Source organism: Staurois parvus, unplaced genomic scaffold, assembly GCF_062004578.1.
Source record: "Staurois parvus isolate SC_StPar_1 unplaced genomic scaffold, SC_StPar_1.0 ptg001004l, whole genome shotgun sequence".
Taxonomy (NCBI): Eukaryota; Metazoa; Chordata; class Amphibia; order Anura; family Ranidae; genus Staurois; species Staurois parvus.
In genome coordinates, this window is record NW_028318800.1 from 726143 (window position 1) to 751848 (window position 25706).

General features: G+C 45.4%; 1 protein-coding gene across 1 annotated transcript in view; it reads left to right on the forward strand.

The window, feature by feature from the left end:
- Positions 1–25706, forward strand: part of OPRL1 (opioid related nociceptin receptor 1) — a 94040-nt gene that overhangs the window by 11213 nt on the left and 57121 nt on the right. The window contains exon 2 of the mRNA XM_089657478.1: positions 2317–2529. Within this exon, the coding sequence (XP_089513604.1) occupies positions 2324–2529 (206 nt within the window). The 5' untranslated portion in view covers positions 2317–2323. The remainder of the gene's footprint in view (positions 1–2316; positions 2530–25706) is intronic.

Here is a 25706-nt window from a genome sequence, read left to right on the forward strand (position 1 = left end):
GAATAATGCGATTCAGACACCTAGATGTGTGATGCAAAATTCAACTTCTTTATTACTGATCAAGCTTTAGGTAACAAATGATAACACTGTATGTTCCAGGCGGTGTTTCCATAAAGCACCAATCAGAATACAGAAAAGAGATCTCATTAAACCGCTCTATGGCGCGTCATAACAAAAATGCAACACGGCAGTAACTTCTGCAATTTCTCAAAACAAGAAACGTGCATGGAGAACAGCATTCAAATCCCACGGGAACATCTTGTATGTAAAATAAACCAGTTAGTAGGCACCACGAAGCAAAAAGCGAGTTAACTATTAACCCTTTCATCAATCAAGAGCAGCATTTTTATTACTGCGCATGCAGACTGCGTGTGTTCGAGTAGAACATAAAGAAAGTTCGATCAATTTTGCTTTAAAAGAAGTCGTCTCCCTTTGATGTGTCTAAATGTGTTCCTGTCCCCAGTGGGCAGAGTACACCAGAGTTCCATGGATCCATAGGGCTCCTCCAATGGTTGCTAGGGGTTCCATGAGAAATTAGAAAAATGAGAAAGTTCCCACTGACACCAATGATCTTGTTATGTCTCTGTAAGGGGGGATTTTTTTCAGTGACCACCAATGTAAGGAGCAATCTTCGCACCCTAGTGAACATCACTCTAATTTACAGTAAACTGTAGATATAGTAATTATTAGCAGGGGTTCCTTGAGATTATAAAGTTATTGTAAGGGCTCCTCCATGTTAATGTAGAGCTACCCCATTGGGGGCCGCTGGATTTTATTGGGTACCCCTAAGCTGCACAGCCAGGCAACACACATTTTTCCACATCTTCCCTCACAGAGTCAGTAAAACAGTCCGTGAGCTTTTTTTTTGCTGTTTTTTTGTTGTTTTTATTGAGCGCTTAACAACTTGGATGGGGATTAGGGGTATATGGGATGCCCAAGGAACTGCAAAACTTGAGGATAGACTCCTTAGGAATTTGTACACTGTGAAAAAAATATGGATCAGAAAAATAGCGCTGTCTCTTTAAAGAGCATGAAGTCCCTTTGATGTACCTCCTCAGACCCTGGATGAATCCTTCCTCCTTCACCTGGCTGCACTGAGGGTATTCCTGGGCAAGGAATTCCAAGATCGGCCAATTAAGTACTCCCGGATGAGGACAAGTTGGGTCTTGTACCTGATCACCCTCTCCCTTTCTCTGGACCAGGAAGTGTAGCATGAAGTCCCTTTGATGTACCTCCTCAGTCCCTGGATGAATCCTTCCTCCTTCACCTGGCTGCACTGAGGGTATTCCTGGGCAAGGAATTCCAAGATCTGCCAATTAAGTTGTCCCAGATGAGGACAAGTTGGGTCTTGTACCTGATCACCTCTTCCTTTCTGTGGACCAGGAGGTGTAGAAGTACTCACACTGTCCTGTACTTTTGGCTTGGTGGGTGGGCTGCTTTCAGACCTTATGCTGAGCTGGCTTCTTCTTGGCTGACAAGTTGTCCTCCCCAGGAGACTTGGCACAGTGGAGATCCTTCTGTCCAGCAACGAGCCTGTAGGTAGGTTCCCCTCCCTGGGGCTCCTTCCCAGGGTCCACTCTCCAGCACCTTCCTTCAGTCCATCTTCCCCCCAACTCCCCTGCTGTACAGGCTCTGTCATATTTAAGGGTTATCCTTGGCCACCATGTCTATCCTCCTGTCTGGGAATTGGCCAAGTTCCGATAAACATGCAAATCTGGGCCTCCTCCCCTCCTCCAGAAAGTGCCAGAAGTTTCTGATAGGGTGGGAGGGCTTCAGAAGCCCTAACCTGTAGAGCCTCCCAGCCTGTCATGAGGTGAACCCACTACCTCACTCCCAGGCTGACTCATTCCCAGACTTCTACTAAGCTTCTAACTAAAAAAAAACAAACCTATCTATCTAGAGGGCACTACATTAAAAAGGTTGAGAGAGGCTGGTAAAGAGTGAGATTACCGGGGGAGTGGAGACTTAGGAATATTTCCTCCTGCCTGCAGCAGACTGATGGCATCGTCTGAGCCTAGGAAAAGGTTACTTGACTGAGGCTTAATGAATGTTGGTAATGGTAAAAGTTGAGCTTCTCTGGGAAATCAATGTAATTGCTGTAATCTTATGGGGTCACAAAGCCAGAAGGAGCGTGCTGCAAGTGAAAATTAGAATTCCTTCTTATGGTGTTTTGTCCTGTATCAAAGACTAGGAGTACCAAAGCCAAAGCATTCTCAGAAGAGAGGTCACCAATGGCAGCCTCCTGGCTTCTCTCATGACCTGTTCCCTTTAAATTCCTGTTACCGTTGCCTGATGTTGTCCTGTTTTGTCCTCCAGGAACAAGATGGACCTCTCTTTGCCTGAAAAATTCTTCCAGGTGGACCTCCTAAGGGAGCTCCTGCTCAACGGCAGCTTCAACGACAGTCTGTTCAGCAACACCAGTGACCGCTTCCTCCCGTTTGGCGTCCAGGTCACCATTGTGGTGGTGTACCTCATCGTCTGTGTGGTGGGGCTTGTGGGAAACTGTGCCGTCATGTATGTCATCATCAGGTAAGGTTCTGCTTCATATACATTAGCTGGCCATAGCAGCACAGTCTTAAAATGAATCTGTACTCAAATGTTACCTGTCGTGCTGTAATGGATACCTAACGAATTACAGGGCTGTAATAATTACCTTTCCTGGAGAAAATGCTGCTCTGGGCTCTCACCAGTGCTGATCACATGACCAAAAGTCTAGGTTGCATGACCTCTACTGAAGAGGTAGATCAGCCAAGTCAAAAAAAGAGTGACTGTCCCAGAAAATCCAGACCAGCTGGCAAATATGATGTACTGCAATATTATCATGGGGCCCTCATGAACCTGGGGCCCCTGGGCAGTGTCAGAAGGGCACAATATTGGGATCAGGAGGGCACAGTATAGGTTCTGGGATGCTGCTTGGGCTATCCCGGGATAGCTTAGTAAAAATAGTGACTGTCCTGGCAAATCCAGACCAGTCGGCAAGTATGATGTAATGCAATATTATCATCGGGCCCCCATGTACCTGGGGCCCCTGGGCACTGTCAGGAGGGCACAATATTGGGATCAGGAGGGCACAGTACTGGTTCTGGGATGCTGCCCGGGCCATCCCGGGACAGTTTAGTAAAAAGAGTGAATGTCCCGGTAATCTGGGCCAGTTGGCAAGTATGATGTAATGCAATATTATCATGGGGCCCTCATGAACCTGGGGCCCCTGGGCAGTGATCGGAGGGCACAATATTGGGATCAAGAGGGCACAGTACAGGTTTTAGGATGCTGCCCGGTCCATTCCGGGACAGTTTAGTAAAAAGAGTGAATGTCCCGGTAATCTGGGCCAGTTGGCAAGTATGATGTAATGCAATATTATCATGGGGCCCTCATGAACCTGGGGCCCCTGGGCAGTGTTCGGAGGGCACAATATTGGGATCAAGAGGGCACAGTACAGGTTTTAGGATGCTGCCCGGTCCATTCCGGGACAGTTTAGTAAAAAGAGTGAATGTCCCGGTAATCTGGGCCAGTTGGCAAGTATGATGTAATGCAATATTATCATGGGGCCCTCATGAACCTGGGGCCCCTGGGCAGTGATCGGAGGGCACAATACTGGGATCAAGAGGGCACAATACTAGGATCAGGAGGGCAGAGTACAGATTCTGGGATGCTGCCTGGGCCATCCCAGGACAGCTTAGTAAAAAAGAGTGACTGTTCCAGCAAATCCGGGTCAGTTGGCAAGTATGATGTAATGCAATATTATCATGGGGCCCCCATGTACCTGGGGCCCCTGGAAAGTGTCAGGAGGGCACAATAATCGGGTCAGGAGGGTACAGTACACGTTCTGGGATGCTGCCCAGGCCATCCCGGGACAGATTGGTAAGAAGAGTGACTGTCCAGGCAAATCCGGGCCAGTTGGCAAGTATGATGTAAAGCAATATTATCATGGGGCCCCCATGTATCTGGGATCCTGGGCAGTGTTCGGAGGGCACAATACTGGGATCAGGAGGGCACAGTACAGGTTCTGGGATGCTGCCCTGTCCGTCCCGGGACAGCTTAGTAAAAAGGGTGACTGTCCCAGTAAATCCGGGACAGTTGGCAAGTATGATGTAATGCACTATTATCATGGGGTCCCCATGCACCTGGGGCCCCTGGGCAGTTTCCAGGGGTGCCCATGCATAAGACAGCCCTGTGACCGTCACTGAAAGGAGCCCTTGAGCTTCATAATCCCCCAATCAAGGTACCTATCACAGGACATCTACTCTTAAAGCAGTGTTAAACCCAAAATCAAAAATGTGATATTTTGCAGCTTACCAATCATTACATGTGGTGGCTGCATTAGATTTCTTTTTTAGGCTTTTCCCCTCTGTTTTCACCTGGTGGTCTGGCCAGTAACTCACCTCCTTATTATAGAGCGCCCCCACTCTGGATTAAGGAGCACAGGGGACACCTTTGGACAGCAGCATTGTCAGGTTGGGGGGGAAAGAGTGTTAGATGTATTAGCAGATTTGAACACACTAACAAATTGAAGCCTGACTCCAGTGCACACTTTATAATCAGTTTCAGCTAACAGTTTTTTGTTTCCTTTCGGGATAAAGATTTTACATAAATGAATAAAAGCTGATCATTGTAAGCACCGCTGTCAGTGGTAAATGGTTTGTGTCATCTCTGTAACTGACACATCTGCAGGACACCGTGTTCTTTTAAAAAACTACAGACTTACTGGCTGGATCATCAGATGAAAATCAAGAAAAGAAAGCCTAAAAAGGAAACAAATGCAGCCATCACATCTAAGAATTGGCAAACGGCAATATAAAAAATGTTTGCTTTTGCATTTAATACTGCTTTAAAGTGTTACTGAACCCACAAAAGTATAATGAGTCTGTAGATGCAGTAAAGCATGCTTGTTATACTCACTGTGAAACCTAAGGGGTTAATCCTCTGCATTGTGTGAAATAGCTGTATGATCCTGTCTTCTCTGATCCTCCCCTTCTTCTACTGTCCCCAATCCATCTGCTGATAGAACAGAGCCTTCAAGGCAAGCTGCACATGCACAGTTTGGTGTGTATTGCTAGAGAGAGTTTTTTTTTTCTTGGGGGTGTGCATGTGATCAGCACAGGGCCAATCAGCACTGTCCAGACAGAGGACCTGGGGTTATGCAGCCTCATAGGACAATCACGGGAGAATTAAAACTCCTCCTACAAGCTTTAACCAGTGCTCTGCTGGACGCTGATAGAAGTCACAAGACTGTGATTTACTGATTAGAAAAGGTATTTAGCAGTTTATATTTACTAAAATAATTGCATTTCCATGATGTGTGTACTGCGGGAGATCAGATATAGTGAATGCAGGGTCCGGGGAGAGCAGATATAGTGAATGCAGGGTCCGGGGAGAGCGGATATAGTGAATGCAGGGTCCGGGGAGAGCGGATATAGTGAATGCAGGGTCCGGGGAGAGCGGATATAGTGAATGCAGGGTCCGGGGAGACCAGATATAGTGAATGCAGGGTCCAAGGAGAGCGGATATAGTGAATGCAGGGTCCGGGGAGAGCAGATATAGTGAATCCAGGGTCTAGGGAGACCAGATATAGTGAATGTAGGGTCCGGGGAGACCAGATATAGTGAATGCGGGGTCCAGGGAGACCGGATATAGTGAATGCGGGGTCCAGGGAGACCGGATATAGTGAATGCGGGGTCCGGGGAGACCGGATATAGTGAATGTGGGGTCTGGGGAGACCAGATATAGTGAATGTGGGGTCTGGGGAGACCAGATATAGTGAATGCGGGGTCTGGGGAGAGCGGATATAGTGAATGCGGGGTCTGGGAAGACCGGATATAGTGAATACGGGGTCCGGGGAGACCGGATATAGTGAATGCAGGGTCCGGGGAGACCGGATATAGTGAATGCAGGGTCCCGGGAGACCAGATATAGTGAATGCAGGGTCCGGGGAAAGCGGATATAGTGAATGCAGGGTCCGGGGAGACCAAGTATAGTGAATGCAGGGTCCTGGGAGACTAGATATAGTGAATGCAGGGACCGGGGAATGTGGATATAGTAAATGCAGGGTCCTGGGAGACCGCATATTGTAAATGCCGGGTCTGGGGTTTAGTGACACTTTCTGACGGGAGTGACTTTGGGTGGGAGGCCCATGGAACACAGCTGACATTGGAGAGGTGGGGAGACCCCTGTCTCAGCTCCCCATATCTTTATTATGTGTAAGTCACCCTGTGCCTGTTAGGAGTACAGGGTGATCTGTCCTAATATTGTGTAGACATGTCTAGGAGATAGGTGGGGTGGGGGGTTGTGGATTGTTTGGTGTTGTATGGCTGCATCCCATTGTTCTATTGTCTGTCTGGCTTGGGAGCAAACTATTATGGGATGTATGTGTTTATGTGTATTGGCTTGGTGGGGGGTGTCTCCAGCAGCCCTCCCTCCTGATGGGACTGTTTGCTGGTGTGAAGTTGGAATACCTGTGTGTTTCTTGTTACTAAATGTAGATTGCCCCTCCCTGTGTCATTATGCAGGGAGGGGGGACTGTCCCCTGACTGTATATATCTTGTATCTGTGTTGAAATAAACTAGTCTTGTTTGGTCGGCTGTGGTGTCTGTAGTCGGTGTTCAGGCTGGGAAGCGGTAGTCTAACGGAAGTATCCAAGCGCAGTTTGGGGTTTGGTTCTGTTACACACTTTAAAGTAACCACTTGTTATGAATGTAACTCCATTACAGTAGGAATTGTGGAATATGGTTTAGAGTTGAGGATTTGAGACGTATGGAAGTTCAGTTTTCCGTCAGTAACCATACTCACGGATGTGTACTGTGCTTTAGACTATTTATGACAGAGCCATTTACAACAGGGCCCATCAGAAGTTCCCATTCCCATATAGACCCTAGCTCAGGGGTGAGCAACTGTGGCCCTCCAGCTGTTGTAGAACTACAAGTCCCATGAGGCATTGCAAAACTGACAGTTACAAGCATGACTCCCAAAAGCAGAGGCATGATGGGACTTGTAGTTCACCAACAGCTGGAGGGCCACAGTTGCCCACCCCTGCCCTAGCTAGTGGGAGTCTATGATACTTCAGCTTTTTTTGGTCAAATGTATCTGAAGCTGGGCTGTGTTTTACTAAATGTGTCATCTTCCATGAATGCTTAGTACAGACATGAGATTTAATTCGAATTCTGGGGACGATAAGGCGTTCAGTACCACTCCCTCGTTCCATTCACAGTTTTATGTTTGTCAGACCTCACTGTCATCACAATGCCCCTTAGCACTTCTAAGTTCTGCAAAAAGTTTGCGAGGTTTAATTGTATTTCTAAATATGTGCCCTAAGTTGCAGCATGAGAAAAAAAAATACCCAGATTTTCCGCGGCAAAGTAAAATGGCATTGGGGGACTGTTTGCATGGAGAGGAGAAATCCCGCGGGCGCAAGGAATGCGGAGAGTGATATGGTAATAATAATGAGTAAGGTAGGGTACTTATTCCTCCCCCCCCCCCCAGCCAAAGGGGGATTTAGTCAAAAGCGCTCAAGTCCGTGAGCATCCCAGGACCACAGTAGCAGTCACTGGCTTGGGTGCAGCCCTCTAAAGATCGGGGAATCTTGAGTTTACTGGAAGAAAGCAAAGAAGGGGCGCACTCTCCTCGTGTATTACCGTGGCAAAAAGGAATTTATTTGAAAATGACAAAAAAGGAATTCTGAGGAAGGAAGTACGTCTCCCGAAACGCGTCGGCACACCCTGCTGTTAGAATACCAGGACTATCACATTGGTTCCTAGCCTGTTTTATGAATCTTGGTTTGTGAGTATATATTTTGTGTGAAGGGGGGGGGGGGTAAAATCCCCTGGAGGGTGAGTAGACATGATTTGGCATGATCAGTCATATTTTCAATACCAATGCCAAAATGATCACCGTTTCTGCCAGGGTGCGCAAACTTTTGAGTAGAGTTTAATGGCAATGCATGTCAAAAGCACCTAAAATGCTATGTACCCTAAACGCACACATGGGTGCAGGGGCGGACTGACAACTCATGGGACCCCCGGGCAATAGGGGATCATGGGGCCCCTGTGTCCTTGCCCACACTCAAAGCACACCCAAAAAAGCCTATAAAAGGTACCAGGGGCATTTCATTGGAGCCCCCTACTGACCCTGGGCCCTCGAGCAGTGCCCGAGTGCTCGAATGGTCAATCTGCCCCTGCACGGGTGTGAACCGGGCCAAGCTGCAAGGGAAGACTTGGTTACCTTCAAAACAAAAAAAAAAAAAGGTCGGGCTTTAACCGCTTGCCCACCGCCCTATATCAGAAATACCGCTACAGGGCTGCGCAAAATCACGTGTATATGTGTATATATATATATATATATATATACGTGATTTCGCATTTCCCGGTAGGGGGCACTTTCACGCGCCCTACCCGTGCCACTATTGGTGGCTTCAGCTATCGATCACCAAATCCCAGCCGGAGATTCCCCGCCGGGCCCACCTGCAAGGGTAGACTTGGTTACCTGCAAAGCATAGGGTCTCTTTACCGAGGCTGGGAATATAATTTTTAATTATGGGCAGCACAGTGGCTAAATGTTTAGCACTTCCGCCTGGCAGTACTCGGGTCGTCGGTTCAAATCCCAACCATGGCACCACCTGCCTGGAGTTTGCATGTTCTCCCTGTGCCTGGGACCTTAGATTGTACACCCCTTGAGGGTTAGGGACCTTAGATTGTACACCCCTTGAGGGTTAGGGACCTTAGATTGTACACCCCTTGAGGGTTAGGGACCTTAGATTGTATGCCCCCAGGGGCGGACTGACCATTTGGAAACTTGGGCATTGCCCGAGGGCCCGGGGTCAGTAGGGGGCCCCATGAGATGCCCTTGGTACCTTTTTCATAGGCTTTTTTGAGTTTGGGCAAGGATACAGGGGCCCCATTATCCCCTATTGCCTGGGGTCCCCATGAGTTGTCAGTCTGCCCCTGTACGCCCCTTGAGGGTTAGGGACTGGAGTTTGTATGTTCTCCCTGTGCCTGCGTGGGTTTTCTCCGGGTACTCCGTTTTCCTCCCACACTCCAAAGGCAGGCTGGTAGGTGAATTGGCTCCGGTCTAAATTGGCCCTAGTATGTGTATGTATGAATGTGAGTTAGGGACCTTAGATTGTACGCCCCTTGAGGGTTAGGGACCTTAGATTGTACGCCCCTTGAGGGTTAGGGACCTTAGATTGTACGCCCCTTGAGGGTTAGGGACCTTAGATTGTACGCCCCTTGAGGGTTAGGGACCTTAGATTGTACGCCCCTTGAGGGTTAGGGACCTTAGATTGTACGCCCCTCGAGGGCGGGGACTGATGTGAACGTACAATATATATATGTAAAGTGATGCGTAAATTGACGGCGCTATACGAGTACCATAAATAAATAAATAATCTGTTGATCTCAACCCGACAGGATTCTGAATTTTTGGCATTTTCAGAACATCAGGTAGGTTGCGTCCAATGGCGGCTGGTCTTTTCTCAGCTGTCCTTGTATGACGTAGGTCACCTGTGCGTCGTTCAGATTCCAGTACTCTGTGCAGACGCACGCACGGATCCAGGTAATATATTAATGCAGGAAATATAACTTGTCAGAGTGGCCAGTTACTATAGTAACAAAAAAAAGGGGGGGGGGGAATGGTGAGAGAAAAAAAGAGTGCATGAAATTGCTTGCTAGCTGTAAAATATATATTATTATGTAGATGTGGTAGGACCGGCGTCCTGCGGCGGGGAACTGGGTGGGATAATGCATATATACGCTCTGCCCAATCTTCTAACACAACATGCCGTACAAGTGATCGGAATGTATAATATACTATTAAGGTGCACATGGGCACAATCCGAACAAAAAAAAGGAAAGGGGGGGGGGCCAGGTCCGGTTCTTCCAGCGAGGATATCCGTAGCATATTTCGGACAGGTCTCCTCCATTTTTGGTGGGCTAAAAAAAATCCCAATCACTAAAATCTCATAGGCATGTTAACCCACACGCAAGAGAAAAATAGATTTCCAATATATTTAGAAAAAATTATATATGTGACATATATTTACAATATATTGGCCTACGCTAATATATTTAAAAAAAATGTAAATTTAAATATATTTTCTAAAGGTATATATTTAAAAATATATTTTTTTAAAAATGTATTCTTCAGCTTTTTTTAACAAAAAAAAAGTCATTTTAACTGCTTGTAAATGCATTCCAAAAATGTAGATTCAATGTATTTTCAAAGACATATAAAGACATATATTTAAAAATATATTTTTTAAAAATGTATTCTTCAGCTTTTTTTTTTTTAACAAAAAAAGGTAATTTTAACTGCTTGTAAATGCATTCAAAAAATGTAGGTTCAATGTATCTTCAAAGACATATACAGGCGTACCTCGGTTTACGAATTTAATGCGTTCTCCGGGTCGTTTTGTATTGCGAAAAATTTGTAAACCGAAATGTGGTTTCCCATTGGAAAACCAATTAATCCGTTCTGGAGGTCAGAAAAAAGTAAAAAAAAAAAAGTCTTTTATCTGTTCAAAACTCTTTTTAAAATGCACTTTAAAGGCATAAATACTGTACAGGGACATGATTACCTATATGGAAGAGAAATATATTTTTCAATATATTTAGAAAAAAAAATTATACATGCAACATATAGTTACAATATATTGGCCTACACGAATATATTTTAACATGTAATCCAAAAATGTAAATTAAAATATATTTTCTAAAGGCATATATGTAAAAATATATTTTTTAAAAATATATTCTTCAGCTTTTTTTTTAACATGTAAAAAAAAGTCATTTTAACTGCTTGTAAATGCATTCCAAAAATGTAGATTCAATGTATTTTCAAAGACATATACAGGCGTACCTTGGTTTACGAATTTAATGCGTTCTCTGGGTCATTTTGTATTGCGGAAAATTTGTAAACCGAAATGCGTTTTCCCATAGGAATGCATTGAAAACCAATTAATCGTTCTGGAGGTCAGAAAAAAGTTAAAAAAAAAAGTATTTTTATCTGTTCAAAACTCTTTTTAAAATGCACTTTAAAGGCATAGATACTGTACAGGGACATGATTACCCATATGGAAGAGAAATATATTTTTTAATATATTAAAAAAAAAAAATTATACATGCGACATATATTTACAATTTATTGGCCTACACGAATATATTTTAACATGTATTCCAAAAATGTAAATTAAAATATATTTTCCAGAGGCATATTTTTAAAAATATATTTTTTAAAATATATGTTCCAGATATTTTTCACCATATAAAAAAATGCATTTAAACTTAGATTTTTAAATATACTTGTAAATGCATTCCAAATTACACTTTGATATATATTGCACCATGTGTTCTGAATATATTTTTAATAATATATTCACAAATATATTGAAATAGATTTTTGAAATATATTGAATATGGCCAAAATTGTAGTATTTGAAATATATGTCAATATATTTGGAAAGAATATATTAAAAATGTATTTTTAAAATATATTTAAAATATATTTTTCTTCCATGTGGGTAATCAAGCAATAACTCGATGCAAAAACCACTCCAACATCTCCGACACCTCCACACTCAATGCCACATGCTACCACAGACTCCAGCATGCACAGGTGCGGCGCTATAAACCTCCCAGGCGCGATGCATCCTAGGGAAACTTACTTTGTATTGCGAAAAAATTTTTTGTAAAATTTGGAAACTGAGGCATTATTTTTAATGGATTTTTATTGGTAAACCGAAAATTACGTTAACCGAGGCGTTCGTAAACTGAGGTACGCCTGTATTTGAAAATGTATTTTTTTTAAATTTTATTCATATATTTTTTAATATATAAAAAAACACACCACAACATACACTTTATATATATATTTTGAAATATATTTCTGAAATATATTGAATACGGCCAAAATTGTTTTATTTCAAATATATGTCAATATATATGGGAAGAATATTTTTCAAATATATTTAAAATATGTTTTTCTTCCACGTGGGGATGTCCTTTCAAAAATAATTTTTAACCTTTTTTTTAAAAAAATTAGCATGTAAACTGAGGCATTATTTTCAATGGATTTTTATTCGTAAACCGAAAAATTACGTTAACCGAGGCGTTTGCAAACCGAGGTACGCCTGTATTTGAAAATGTATTTTTTAAAAATATTCTTCATATATTTTTTAATATACATAAAAAAAACGCATCTCAACATACACATATATATATATATATATATATATATATATATATATATATATATATATATATATATATTTTTTTTTTTTTTTTTTTAAATATATTTTTTAAATATATTGAATACGGCCCAAATCGTAGTATTTCAAATATATGTCAATGTATTTGGGAAGAATATTTTTCAAATATATTTAAAATATGTTTTTCTTCCACGTGGGAATGTCCTTTCAAAAATCATTTTTAACCTTTTTTTTTTTTAAATTAGCAACTTATATTAAAATAACTCCTAGTGATCCTGCCGGGAAAGTTCTTGTAAATGCGCTTCCTGTTATAGGGTGACAACGGTCTGTCTCTGTATCTGAATTGCGCGCCTGTGTTGTCATCCTGTCAAGTGGCTGTTTTAAGACACATTACATGGGCCTCCATTGTCATCATCAGGAATCCCGCCCTGAGAAATGCTCTGCAGCCATCACAGGGGTGCAGGTAGATAGGAACTGGCTGCAATGAGGCTTCAGGAGATTAACAGTACTGAGGTGCAACAAAGAAATACAAAAAAAGTAGAAAACAAGACTTTTTCTTCAAATGGTAATTGTTTCCGATACAAAGTACTGAACAAACCTAGGGGGTCTATTATTGTTTATACCAAAGCTTCACGTATTTTGACTTTAGATTCAGTTTGAAAAATTTGTGAATGTGGGGTGAAAGTTAGGTAAAAACAATGATGAACAGACCCCCCCCAAGCCCACAAATTTAATTTACTCAGGGTTTACAAGTTACTTTAAACCCCCTGACAGTCTCCTCTGTTTCTCTGGGATTTCTGTGCTGAGTTCCAGGGTCTGCACCCCTGCTGTGCCCATTATGAGGGGTTCCCACCATCCCTGTGCCAAGTTCCAGGGTCTGTACACCAGCTGTGCCCATTATGAGGGATTCCCACCATCCCTGTGCTGAGTTCCCAGGTCTGCACGCCCACTGTGCCCATTATGAGGGGTTCCCACCATCCCGGTGCTGAGTTCCCGGGTCTGTACGCTTGCTGTGCCCATTATGAGGGATTCCTACCATCTCTGTGCTGAGTTCCCGAGTCTGTACCACAGCTGTGCCCGTTATGAGGGGTTCCCATCATCCTTGTGCTGAGTTACTGGGTCTGTACCTCCGCTGTGCCCATTATAAGGGGTTCCCACCATCACTGTTCTGAGTTCCCAGGTCTGTACACCGGCTGTGCCCATTATGAGTGGTTCCCACCATCCCTGAGCTGAGTTCCCGGGTCTGTACACCGCCTGTATCCAAGATACTTCAGAAGCTAGGGACGAATTGTGCCAACCAGGCTCCTCCTATACCTAAAATACGTATTTTGAGTCTACTGGCCCTCCAGATTTGTCTGCATCGGCCTCATCATGGCTGGTTCTCCTATAGTAGGTCTTCCACACTTAATCACACACCTTCGTCTTCTGCCAGATATCTATGAAGAACGATGTCATTAATTATTCCTCTGTAAGGGGTTTGTGATATACGTCTGGCTTGTGATGTATAAATAGCAGCACAGATGTCAATCAGCATTGTGTTCTTCAAACGGAGCCGCGCTGAATGATATGTTTTAGTGACATAGCGATAGAACGGGACGACGAGCGCTGCAATTATTTCCACAACGGCGACATCTGCAGCCAGGTGGGCTCATTTCGGTCAGGCGGAATACGGCACTTAAAGGCAACTCCTGCCAAATGGATGAATAGAGAGCGGAGAGCCGTAGGTGGGCAACCCAATGGTTTGGAAGGCATTGCGTATAGTCATGTGGACCTCCAAGCCCCTGCTTGAAGGACGAAGATGATTGGAACTTGGAGACTGAGTAAATCTGCCAGATTTTGAATCACAAATTTTGCTCGGCGTTTACCAACTTTGAAGGGAACCTAATCGAAGTCTAGCGAAAACTTGGCCCAAAATTCACAATTTGCAATCTTCACAAATTCTGGGGATCCACTGCCAACCCATGCTAACGGCAAACCCAAACCTTCGTGGAGATGTTTCATGGAGTTTCCCCCAACCCAATTCCAGCCCCTCCAACCAGCCGTAGGTGGGTGCAGTTTTGGCAACCCAATGGTTTGCAAGGTATTGCGCGTAGTCATGTGGACCTCCAAGCCCCTGCTATGCTTGAAGGACAAAGATGATTGGAACTTGAAGACTGAGGATGAGTAAATTTGCCAGGTTTCAAATCACGAATTTTGCTCGGCATTCAGGCGGAATACGGCATTTAAAGGCAACTCCCACCAAATGGATGAATAGAGAGCGGAGAGCCGTAGGTGGGTGCATTTTGGGCAACCCAATAGTTTGCAAGGCATTGCACATAGTCATGTGGACCTCCAAGCCCCTGCTATGCTTGAAGGACGACGATGATTGGAACTTGGCTACTGAGTAAATTTGCCAGGCTTCGAATCACGAATTTTGCTTGGGGTTCGCCGACTTTGAAGGGGACCTAACCGAAGTCTTGACAAAGCTTGGCCCAAAATTCGCAATTTGCGATCTTCGCAAATCCTGGGGATCCACTGCCAGCCCATGCTAACAGCAAAGCCAAACCTTCGTGGAGATGTTTCATGGGGTGTCCCCTCCAACCACCCGTAGGTGGGTGCAGTTTGGGCAACCTAATGGTTTGCAAGGTATCGCGCCTAGTCATGTGGACCTCCAAACCCCTGCTTGTAGGACGAAGATGGTTGGAACTTGAAGACTGAGGATGAGTAAATCTTGCATTTTTCGAAATCATGAATTTTGCTCGGTGTTCAGGCGGAATACGGCATTTAAGGCAACTCCCGCCAAATGGATGAATAGAGAGCGGAGAGCCGTAGGTGAGTACAGTTTGGGCAACCCAATGGTTTGCAAGGTATTGCGCGTAGTCATGTGAGCCTCTAAGCCCTGCTTGAAGGACGAAGATGATTGGAACTTGGAGACTGAGGATGAGTAAATCTGCCAGGTTACGAATCATGAATTTTGCTCGGTGTTCACCAACTTTGAAGGGAACCTAATCGAAGTCTAGCCAAAACTTGGCCCAAAATTCGCAATTTGCGATCTTCGCAAATCCTGGGGATCCACTGCCAACCCATGCTAACAGCAAACCCAAACCTTCGTGGAAATGTTTCATGGGGTTTCCCCCAACCCCATTCCTGCCCCTCCAACCAGCCCTTTACCTGGGTCTTAACGCTGGGGGTGGGGGTTTGGGGGCCAGGATGGATTTCCCAATGACAGGATTACCGTGATTAGCTGTCACAGCGATTGCATGATCTGGAGTCTGTCCTGCAAGCCCCTAGTCACAACCAGGGACCAGGAGTTGTCTATGACTGGGAGCACAGAAACCTCGACCGACATGGATGCGTATGCCACCTTGCCACCACACACATGCACTACTATGTGGTCTGCAAGAGATTGTAGTATGTTATAAAAAAAACACTTTTTTTAAAATGAAAGTGTAGCTAAAGTCAACTTTTTGGGGGGTTTCTTGCCATCTGTGTCCTGTTTGGATCCCATTCACATTGTTCCGATGTTTATGTTTTGGAATGAACCCTTTGGGCTTTTGGACTTCAATTCCAGCTGCTACCGTATCAAAGAAGGTTCAAGTAGTACTTTTTGTGATGCAGCGCACTGTAGCGCGTTGCAGTGTGTTGTGGTGCACTGCAATGCGTGTCAGTTGACCAAGTTGCATTGAGGTTCTAATAACAGCGAATAGCACCGAGGCCAGGCTCAGAGATCGCATTGTGGGAACAGGCGTTCCAGATTGTGATTCCACACATGGAGCATAGGGCAGCCCATTCACTTCACTGCACATTTGTCGCTGAAAAGCAGCTCATGCTCCTGCTTAGTGCAATTTTTTTTTTTTTTTTTTTTTTAATTTTTTTTTTTATTAAACACGGATTTTGCTTAGATTGCGGCAGTATTCGGTCACACGACAATCGCTGCAGAATAGCGCTGCATTTGGCTTGCCATTAAGAATAACGGGTGTCATGCATTTTGCCACAATTAAGAATGCACTGATTGTGCCCACGATTCCAAATCGCCTAATGTGAACACGGCATGAATCCCACCAACCTGTGTAACGCGCATTACTGCGGCGCAGCGATGTGAACAGGACAGGAATTGACAGGAAGTGGAGGGCCATCCTCTCTTGTCAGGCATCCCCATTAAGACTTCCTCTCCCCCTCTCCCCCCCCCCATTCTAAAGATAACTACAATTTTTTCGATTTCCACCAGGAAGAAAAAATGTCTTTGGAAAAACCAATAAAAATTTATGGACCAAGAAAATGTTGGATTTCCAATCATTTTATGGCCCTGTGACAGCAGTAAATCTCCCCAGCAAAGGGCACAGACAGCAATGGAAATCTGAGCCTGATTCTTACCCTTCCCCGAGCTTTTCTAAGTTCATTTCTCTCTCTTTCCTTGCCCCCCCTCTTTCTCTCACTCCCTCTCTCTATCCTCTTACCCCCTCTCTCTCTTCTCTCTCTCTCCCCCCAAAGCTCTCTCTCTCTTCTCTCTCCTCTTTCCTCCCATCTCTCCTCTCTCTCGCTCTTCTCTTACCCCCCTCTCTCTCTTCTCTTACCCCCCTTCTCTTTCTTACCCCAATGTACTCTACCTCACTCTCTTTCTCCTCTTTCTCTCTCTCTCCTTCTACCCCTGTCTCTCTTCTCTCTCTTTCCTCCTACCCCCCTCTCTCTTCTCCCTCCTCTTACCCCCATCCCTATCTCCCTCTCTCTCTCTCTCTCCATCCACCCCCCCAGCATTATCTCTCTCTTTCTACTCTCTCTTTCTACTGCCCCCTCCTCTCTCTCTCACCCCTCTCTCTCCTCTCACCTCCCCTCTCTCCTCTCTCTCTCCTCTTACCTCCCCTCTCTCTTCTCTCTCTCTCTCTCTTCTCTTACCCCCCCTCTCCTCTCTCTCTTCTCTTACCCCCCCTCTCTCTTCTCTCTCTCTTCTCTTACCCCCCCTCTCCTCTTACCCCCTCACTCTCTATCTCTCCCCCCAATGTACTCTCTCTCTCTCTTTCTCCTCTCTCTTTCTCCTCTCTTTCTCCCCCTCCTCTCTCTCTCTCTCCTCTTACCCCCCCTCTCTCTTTCCTCTTACCCCTCTCTCTCTTCCCCCGCATCCCAATGCACCCCCCCTTCCCTCCCTCTCTCCCCCAATGTACCCTCTCTCTCTCTCCCCCACCCCAACAAGCTTTTGTTGGTTCATTTCAGGGTGCAGTGAGGGTCACAGAAAGCTCTCTTTCACTATCCTGGACTTGTTCTGGTGCCAAAATATTTCACTCCGGGGACATGCGAAACTGAAAATTTACGGGAAAACCAAATTTTGCACCAAGTATTCAGCCCCATCCCTACCTAGTACTTGTAGTGCCATGGCGGCCAGAGCGCCATCATTTTCGATGGCTCGATCCAGGGATGCTTGTCAATGTGGTTCAGCAGCAGCCGTGCCAGCCCAGGTCGCCTCAGCCTTGTAAGCTCGGCTGATTCATCAACACAATGTTTGGAAAAAATTGCCTGTAATTACAGCGAGATTCATTATAATTTTTTTCCCTCCCCGCGCTCCGGTGCGATGGCAGCAGGACAGCCTAGAAAATAGCAGAACGCGATGTGACGGTTTTACTTACTGCAGGTGACTAATTTCCACAATTTTTTTTTTTGTTATATTGGATGGTGGACTCAGAGCAGGCAAAACCTTAAAGGGATATTCCATTTCGAAAAGAAGAACTATATTCAAGCAATGATAATGGTCACGTCTTTTAATGGCTTTGCCTTGTCACACGTGCTCTATGACCGCCCGGCTTGTATGTCTCTGGGGAGCCTCAGCAAAGCCCCATCATACACGCCTGAACTCTGACCTCTGCAGGCTGTCCAATCAAGAGGTAATGTGGAGGCAGCTTTTCACAGGTTATCAAAATGCGGGTAAATCATTACTTGAGCCCAATTGGCTTGTGTTTGGCAGCTCACCACAAAGACAGGGAGCGGACATTCGCCTGAATCAAGAATTCCAAGTGTAATAGGTCAAAGAGAGCGCCAGAGAAAACATCCTTCAGAACCCAAAGGCTTGCTCAACTGGTTACAACAAACAGGGCAAAAGACAGCCAACACCTATGGGGGGGGTCACACAATTCCCCTTAGTCAGGGCCGGGTGAAGTGGAGGAGTGTTAAATGGACTTAAAAACACTCCTGAGCTGACTGAGAGTGTTATAGACAACTGTCAGTGCTGGGGTCCACTTTACAAGGGCCAATTCACCAAGCACTGATAAAGGGGAGCGTGTGGCCCCTGAAACAGGTTGTCCTACTTACTGTAACCAGTTATACACTAAAGACTTTGGACTTTGAAGGCTTTGTCATTGTGCCCTCTCTGTGACCCTACAGCCTCTCCCCCTCCCCCCCTCTCTCTTTCCCTCCCCCCTCTCTATCCCCCTCCCTCTCTCTCCCCCCTCCCCCCTCTCTCTAGCCCCCTCACTTTCTCTCCCCCCTCTCTCCCCCTCCCTCTTCCCCTCTCTCTTTACCTCCCTCTCTCCTTCTCTCTCTCGCTCCCCCTCTCTCCCCCCCTCTCTCCCCCTCTCCCCCTCTCTCTCCCTCTCTCCCTCCCCCTCTCTCTCCCCCGCTCTCCCCCCTCTCCATTCCCCCCTCTCTCTCTCACCCCCCCTCTTTCTCCCTCCCTCCCTCCCCTCTCTCTCCCTCCCTCCCCTCTCTCTCCCTCCCTCCCCCCCTCTCTCTACCCCCCTCCCTCTCCCCCTCTCTCTACCTCCCTCTCTCCTTCCCTCTCTCTCTCCCTCCCCCTCTCTCTCCCTCCCTCCCTCTCTCCCCCCTCTCCCTCCCTCTCCCCCGCTTTCTCTCCCCCTCTCACTCCCCCCTCCCCCCTCTCTCTCCCCCTCTCTGTCTCTCCCTCTCACTCCCCCCTCTCTCTCTCTCTCCACTGGACTCTAGAGCAGTGGAGACGTGTCCTTTGGAGTGACCAATCACGATTCTCTGTCTGGCAATCTGATGGACATGTCTGGGTTTGGCAGTTGCCAGGAGAACGGTACTTGCCTGACTGCATTGTGCTAAGTGTAAAGTTTGGTGGAGGGGGGATTATGGTGTGGGGCTGTTTTTCAGGGGTTGGGCTTGGCCCCCTAGTTCCAGTGAAGGCGTCAGCCTACCAAGACATTTTGGACAATTTCATGCTCCCAACTTTGTGGGAAGAGTTTGGGGATGGCCCCTTCCTGTTCCAACATGACTGCGCACCAGTGCACAAAGCAAGGTCCATAAAGACATGGAGGAGCCAGTTTGGGGTGGAAGAACTTGACTGAGTCAGTCTAACACAGAAAGCGTGCTGACGGGAGGAGTGTGAGCTAGAGTCAGCTTGTGGTGTGCTGTTGTGAAGTCAGTCTAACACAGAAAGCGTGCTGACGGGAGGAGAGTGAGCGAGAGCGAGTTTGTGGTGTGCTGTTGTGAAGTCAGTCTGACACAGAAAGCGTGCTGACGGGAGGAGAGTGAGCGAGAGTGAGTTTGTGGTGTGCTGTTGTGAAGTCAGTCTAATACAGAAAGCGTGCTGATGGGAGGAGAGTGATTGTGACTTTGCGGTGTGCTGTTGTGAAGTCAGTCTAACACAGAAAGCATGCTGACAGGAGAAGAGTTAGCGAGAGTGAGTTTGTGGTAAGACGTGGGTCAGTGACCATCCTTCCTTGAAGGAAATAATGAGGCCATGGAGGTGGATATCCAGGTTGGCGGGGCTATATGGAGCACAGATGTATGACAGTTGACATGGATGCTTCTTGGTAAATGAACATACACTCTTGCGTGTGCAGGCGTGGTTGCAATGGTCTCAGAAAGACAAAGGTGGTGCTGCGACCAGTGAACACGCCGTCCACCTTTGTTTTCACAGAGTTACGGCCGTTTGGAGGGGAACAGAGCCATCAGCTTCTGGGAGATATTCAGCAGGGCAGCCAAGTAGCGGCAGACACCAGTCTGAATACAAGAGCTGCTCCGCAGACGGGTGAGCATATTTCAAGGGATGGTTTCATCGGCTGGAGTGTCCCTTTAAATAACACCCTCGTCTTCGTATGCCAAAAACGTAAGAGCTCCCACTTCCAAGAGACAGTCTGTTGGCTCTTTTTCTCAGCAGCCGGAATAAAGATCATATGGACGGGATGAGTCAGGAATCGCCCCCACTGCGATAAATCACTTCTCCACTCAAAGTGCCAAAAAAACATCGCTTGATAGCAAAACAAATCTTACCCAGTGACCTACAAAAATCATACCGACTGATTTACCGCTTCACCGCTAACTGTCTGCCAGTCTATCTCCGCCACGCTCCGGTCTCCGGGTTTTCTAAATAAATTGTGTTCTTGCCATTTCCAGTACCGTGCAGAAGATGTGCCAGTCAGATGCGTCAGTGCGGGGACCCTAACTGTCTGCATCTCCATCACATCATCGGGCCTTGAGATCGCCCATGGTGGTCTGATCCAGGGGCGGACTGACAACTCATGGGGCCCCCGGGCAATAGGGGATCATGGGGCCTTGAGATCGCCCATGGTGGTCTGATCCAGGGGCGGACTGACAACTCATGGGGCCCCCGGGCAATAGGGGATCATGGGGCATTGAGATAGCCCATGGTGGTCTGATCCAGGGGCGGACTGACAACTCATGGGGCCCCCGGGCAATAGGGGATCATGGGGCCTTGAGATCACCCATGGTGGTCTGATCACGTGAAGTTGCCGCACCGATTTCTAAAGTAGTGCTTCAGGTGCGACTCGCCTAGACACCTGGGCAGACATCCGATTTGGAAATCGTGAAACTTCACCGGAAATCGCGCGATTTCAAAGTCGGCTGTAAAACACGTTAACAGATGTAAACGGATGATCATCCGTTTACATCCGCTAGTCCGTAGACATACACGGGCGGCCATTTTTCATCCGTAAATGGACAGATGAAAGACGGACATACAGAACGGCTGTGTGAAAGGGGCCAAACCAGGGGCGGACTGACCATTCGAGCAATCGGGCACTGCGAGGGCCCGGGGTCAGTAGGGGGCCCCATGAAATGCCCCTGTTACCTTTTTAATAGGTTTTTTTGGGTGTGCTTTGAGTGTGGGCAAGGACACAGGGGCCCCATGATCCCTATTGCCCGGGGGCCCCATGAGTTGTCAGTCCGCCCCTGGGCCAAACAGTAAATTAGAGTCACCATCCAACGCTTCCAATAGCATCTGTCAGGCAAGGGTGTCTGCATCGCAAAACTGGCTGAACAGAATCCTTTTTATGTCAGCTGCTTGTCAGCAGTTCAGTTTGAGACACAGTTGCAGACAATAGCGGCAGAGATTCCCCGCACGCTCCAGCCTTTTGTTGCTATGCAGATCTGAGGCATCAGCAATGTAAAGGATCCGAGAACTCACCGGCTCTTCTTGGCGACAGGAAAGGCAGATGATTTTTAGGAAGTTATTTGAGAGCCTAGCAACACTCTCCAATGTCATTGGGCAGTTATGAGGCTTGATTGCGCATCCAGGGGCGTCCCTAGAATTGGTGTCACCCGGTGCGGTAACACTTGGTGACACCCCCTCCGACGATCCCTGCAGGATGGTTCGGATCTGCGGATTGAGCATAATGGATCGGAGTCCAATCCGTTATGCTCCCCAATCCGCAGATCCGATCCATCCTGCAGGGATTGTAGGCTTTCTTTACAACTTACCTTTTCGTGGAGCGGGTCCGGTGTCACCCCGTATAGGTTGCATGCCGACGATCCCCGCAGGATGGATCGGATCTGCGGATTGAGCATAATGGATCGGACTCCGATCCATTATGCTCCCCAATCCGCAGATCCGATCCTTCGGATTTTCTTTTCTTTCCAGGTCACAGCTCACTCTCATTTCTTTTTTTGATTACATTTCTCACTCGACTCTCCCATCATTGATTAGAAATTTGTTTGTTTATCAAAAAATTTCCCACATGTCCGATCACTCAAATTCGATGGTCGCACAAAAATCGTCTGTCTCTGTGGCCCACTAATGGTGTGAAATTCAAACAAAAATTCTTAGAAAATAATTTTGAAAAAATGTATTTCGGAATTCGACCCAAGTATGGCTGTCTTTACCTAAAACAAAGCCTCCTCACCATTGACAGGGCTTCCATCTTCACCCGGTCTAATTCAGGCCATACACGGGTCGAATTACGAGCAAATTTTCTTTAGAAAATCTGAAATTTTGTGCATTTCGTAATCCAATGGTGCCACCATTGATTTCAAGATTCGACCAACCAAGCCTTTACTTTCACCTCACGTTTCCACAGAAAATAATTTTCGTGGCTAAGACTTTTATTTTCTTTCCAGGTCACAGCTCACTCTCATTTCTTTTTTCGATTACATTTCTCACGCGATTCTCCCATCATTGATTAGAAATTTGTTCGTTTTTCAAAAAAATTCCAACATGCCTGACCACTCAAATTTGATGGTCGCACGAAAATCGGCTGTTTACCCTAAAACAAAGCCTCCTGACTGCTGACAGGGCTTCCATCTTCACCCAGTCTAATGCAGGCCATACACGGGTCGAATTCTGAACAAAGTTTCTTTAGAAAATCGGAAATTTTGTGCGTTTCGTAATCCGATGGTGCCACCATTGATTTCAAGATTCGACCAACCAAGCCTTTCATTTCACCTCACGTTTCCACAGGAAAGAATTTTCGTGGCTAAAGCAGGCCATAGACGGGTCGAAAATCGGTTTTCGCACAGTTAATGGGTTAATTGGTTGGCCGTTTTTTGGGGTTTTGACACTTTTTTTTTATCGGTAAAGTTGGAAAAAAATCAGCCGATTTTGCCCATTGGGCCGATTTTCCTGGCAATGATGGGCAAATTGGCCGATCGTTTTACCAATAAAAAATCTGTGCATGAGCCGTGACCTGCAAGAAGAAAAAAAAAGAAGAAAAAAAAAAAAGAATTCCAGTCCGCTATTATATTTGACATGAAAAAGTATCGCGGTTGCAACAATGTATCTATTTGTATCCGAATAAAAACATTTGTATCCGAAATGGATACAAATGGATACATTGTTGCAACCGCAATACTTTTTCTTGTCAAATATAATAGCGGAGCTCTCTGCAGGGACAGAAGTAATTAAATGCCGGCTGTAGACAGGACGAAAATCGGCCGATTTTTTTTTTTTTTACCGTTGGTGGCAACATCGGCCTATTGAACGACCGATTTTTCGTTTTTTTTTTAAACGGCCGGTTTTTGACCCGTCTATGGCCTGCATAAGACTTTTTTCTTTTTCAGGTCACAGCTCACTCTCATTTCTTTTTTCGATTACATTTCTCGCGCGACTCTTCCATCGTTGATTAGAAATTTGTTCATTTTTCAGAAAAATTCCAACATGCCCGATCACTCAAATTCGATGGGCGCACGAAAATCGGCTGTCTCTGTGGCCCCACTAATGGTGCGAAATTCGAACGATAATTCTTAGAAAAGATTTTCTAAAGAAAATTCTTTCAGAATTCGACCCACATATGGCCGGCTTAATGGTGCGAAATTCATACGAAAATTCTTAGAAAAGATTTTCGAAAGAAAATTCTTTCAGAATTCGACCCGTGTGTGACCCAGGTGCTGGCTCTGTCCGCAGCAGACTCCAATATACAAACAAAACATCCGATGGTCGCAAATCCAATAAAATCACCTTTATTTCTTCTTTTCGCATATTCCACAAATACGACAGTGACACCGGACTCCAACTAACGCATTTCACGCTCCACTAGTGCTTAGCCATCAGCTATGAGTAAGCACTAGTGAGGCATGAAACGCGTTAGCTGGAGTCCTGTACCCCTGTTGTATTTGTGGAATATGCGAAAAGAAGAAATAAAGGTGATTTTACTGGATGTGCGACCATCTGATGTTTTGTTTGTTCTTTGGACCAGAGTCATGCGTTTCGGGATCCCTATAGGCTTCCATAGGGGTGCTCGAAAACTGCTTGAAAATGCAAAATGTGCGGTTTTCACACCAGTCCTTGATTCTACTGCTCCTAGCAACTAGCTTTCTATTGGATAAAGCAAAATGCTTAAAGGGTAGCTCCACTTTCATGTGAAAAAAAAATAGCAAATAAAAAAAAATACAATTGGAACATTTTGTATGTCACAATAGACTTGAATGAGGCTTTAGACAGCACCCCCTCATGGTGAGGAGTCAGCATTGCACCCTTTGAAAGCGGCCCCACTATGATTTAATTCCTTGAAGAGCGTCTATATTATTATTATTATACAGGATTTATATAGCGCTAAAAGGTTTGCTCAGCGCTGTACATTATATTGGGGGACAGTACATGAGACAGGACAGTAACAAAACAATACACGAGGGGTTTGAGGGCCCTGCTCTTTCGAGCTTACAATCTAGGAGGGAGAGGATAGTGGTACAGGAGGAAGTGGCTGTGGGGGATGGAGTGGTAGGAGGAGTGGAGGAGATCAGCTGTTAGGTGAGGGCGGGGTAGGCTTCCCTGAAGAGATGGGTTTTCAGGGTGCGCCTAAAGGTGAGCACGGTAGGTGAAAGTCTGATGGATTGGGGTAGTAAGTTCCAGAGGATGGGGGAAGTCCTGGAGAAGTCCTGCAGTCGGGCGTGGGAGGTGGATATACTTTACTTATTTAGTGACAGGTTATCCTTGACACCCTACAGAAAACAGTGAACTTTTAACATCAAATTCTGTCCCTCGAAGGAGCTTACGCTCTAATATCCGCAGCACGGAACAACTGCTAATCTCATCGCCGGCGCTGAGTGTTTATAATTCAAATAGAAAATGTGAAAGTGATGAAGGTGTATAACCAACAAACTGCGCTGAATGTATAAACAAGTGATACTTATCACTACTGAATACCGTCTGTGTATAACCACTACGAGGCCACTTTAAAAAATAAACAAATCATCAAGAAAAAACACTTTCGGAAGTATTCAGGTGGCGCATACATCAATTTTCAGTGCAAAAACGCTAAAAAGAAAAAAAAATATATATATAGAGAGAGAATAAAATGTAACACACAAAAGAATAATTAATTAATTAATATTTAGTAATATAAATATTTATAATTAATAATCAATAGTAATTATATTCCAAATATTCCTCTTTTTTGGAATATAATTATTATTGATTATTGTAATTTCATTAATTATTCTTTTGTGTGAAAAATTTTATTCTCTTTCTCCACCTAAATACTTCCGAAAGTGTTTTTTTCTTTATAATTCAAATATAATTACAGTCTAATCTGGCCTCAAAGCTGACACTCTGATGAAACGAGAGGGGGTGACACAACCATCAGGACATGTCAGGGTTTCCAAGGCTGATGCAGTTATTGAATGAACTTGATGTTTCTGGTGTATTTGCATGAAAATGTGCTTCTAAAGCATGAGAAAGTAATTGGATTTATCCTGGCCGGGGGGACGCAGGTCAGGAATAATATTACGGAGCGTTAAGGCAGACCTATCCTCCAAAGGGGCTCTGCTGTCATATTTAAACATTTCTCACTTAATGTGACTCAGTGGGCAAAGTCAGCCTAATCTCATTTTGTTTTTTCTTTTATCTTGGCCTTTGTTG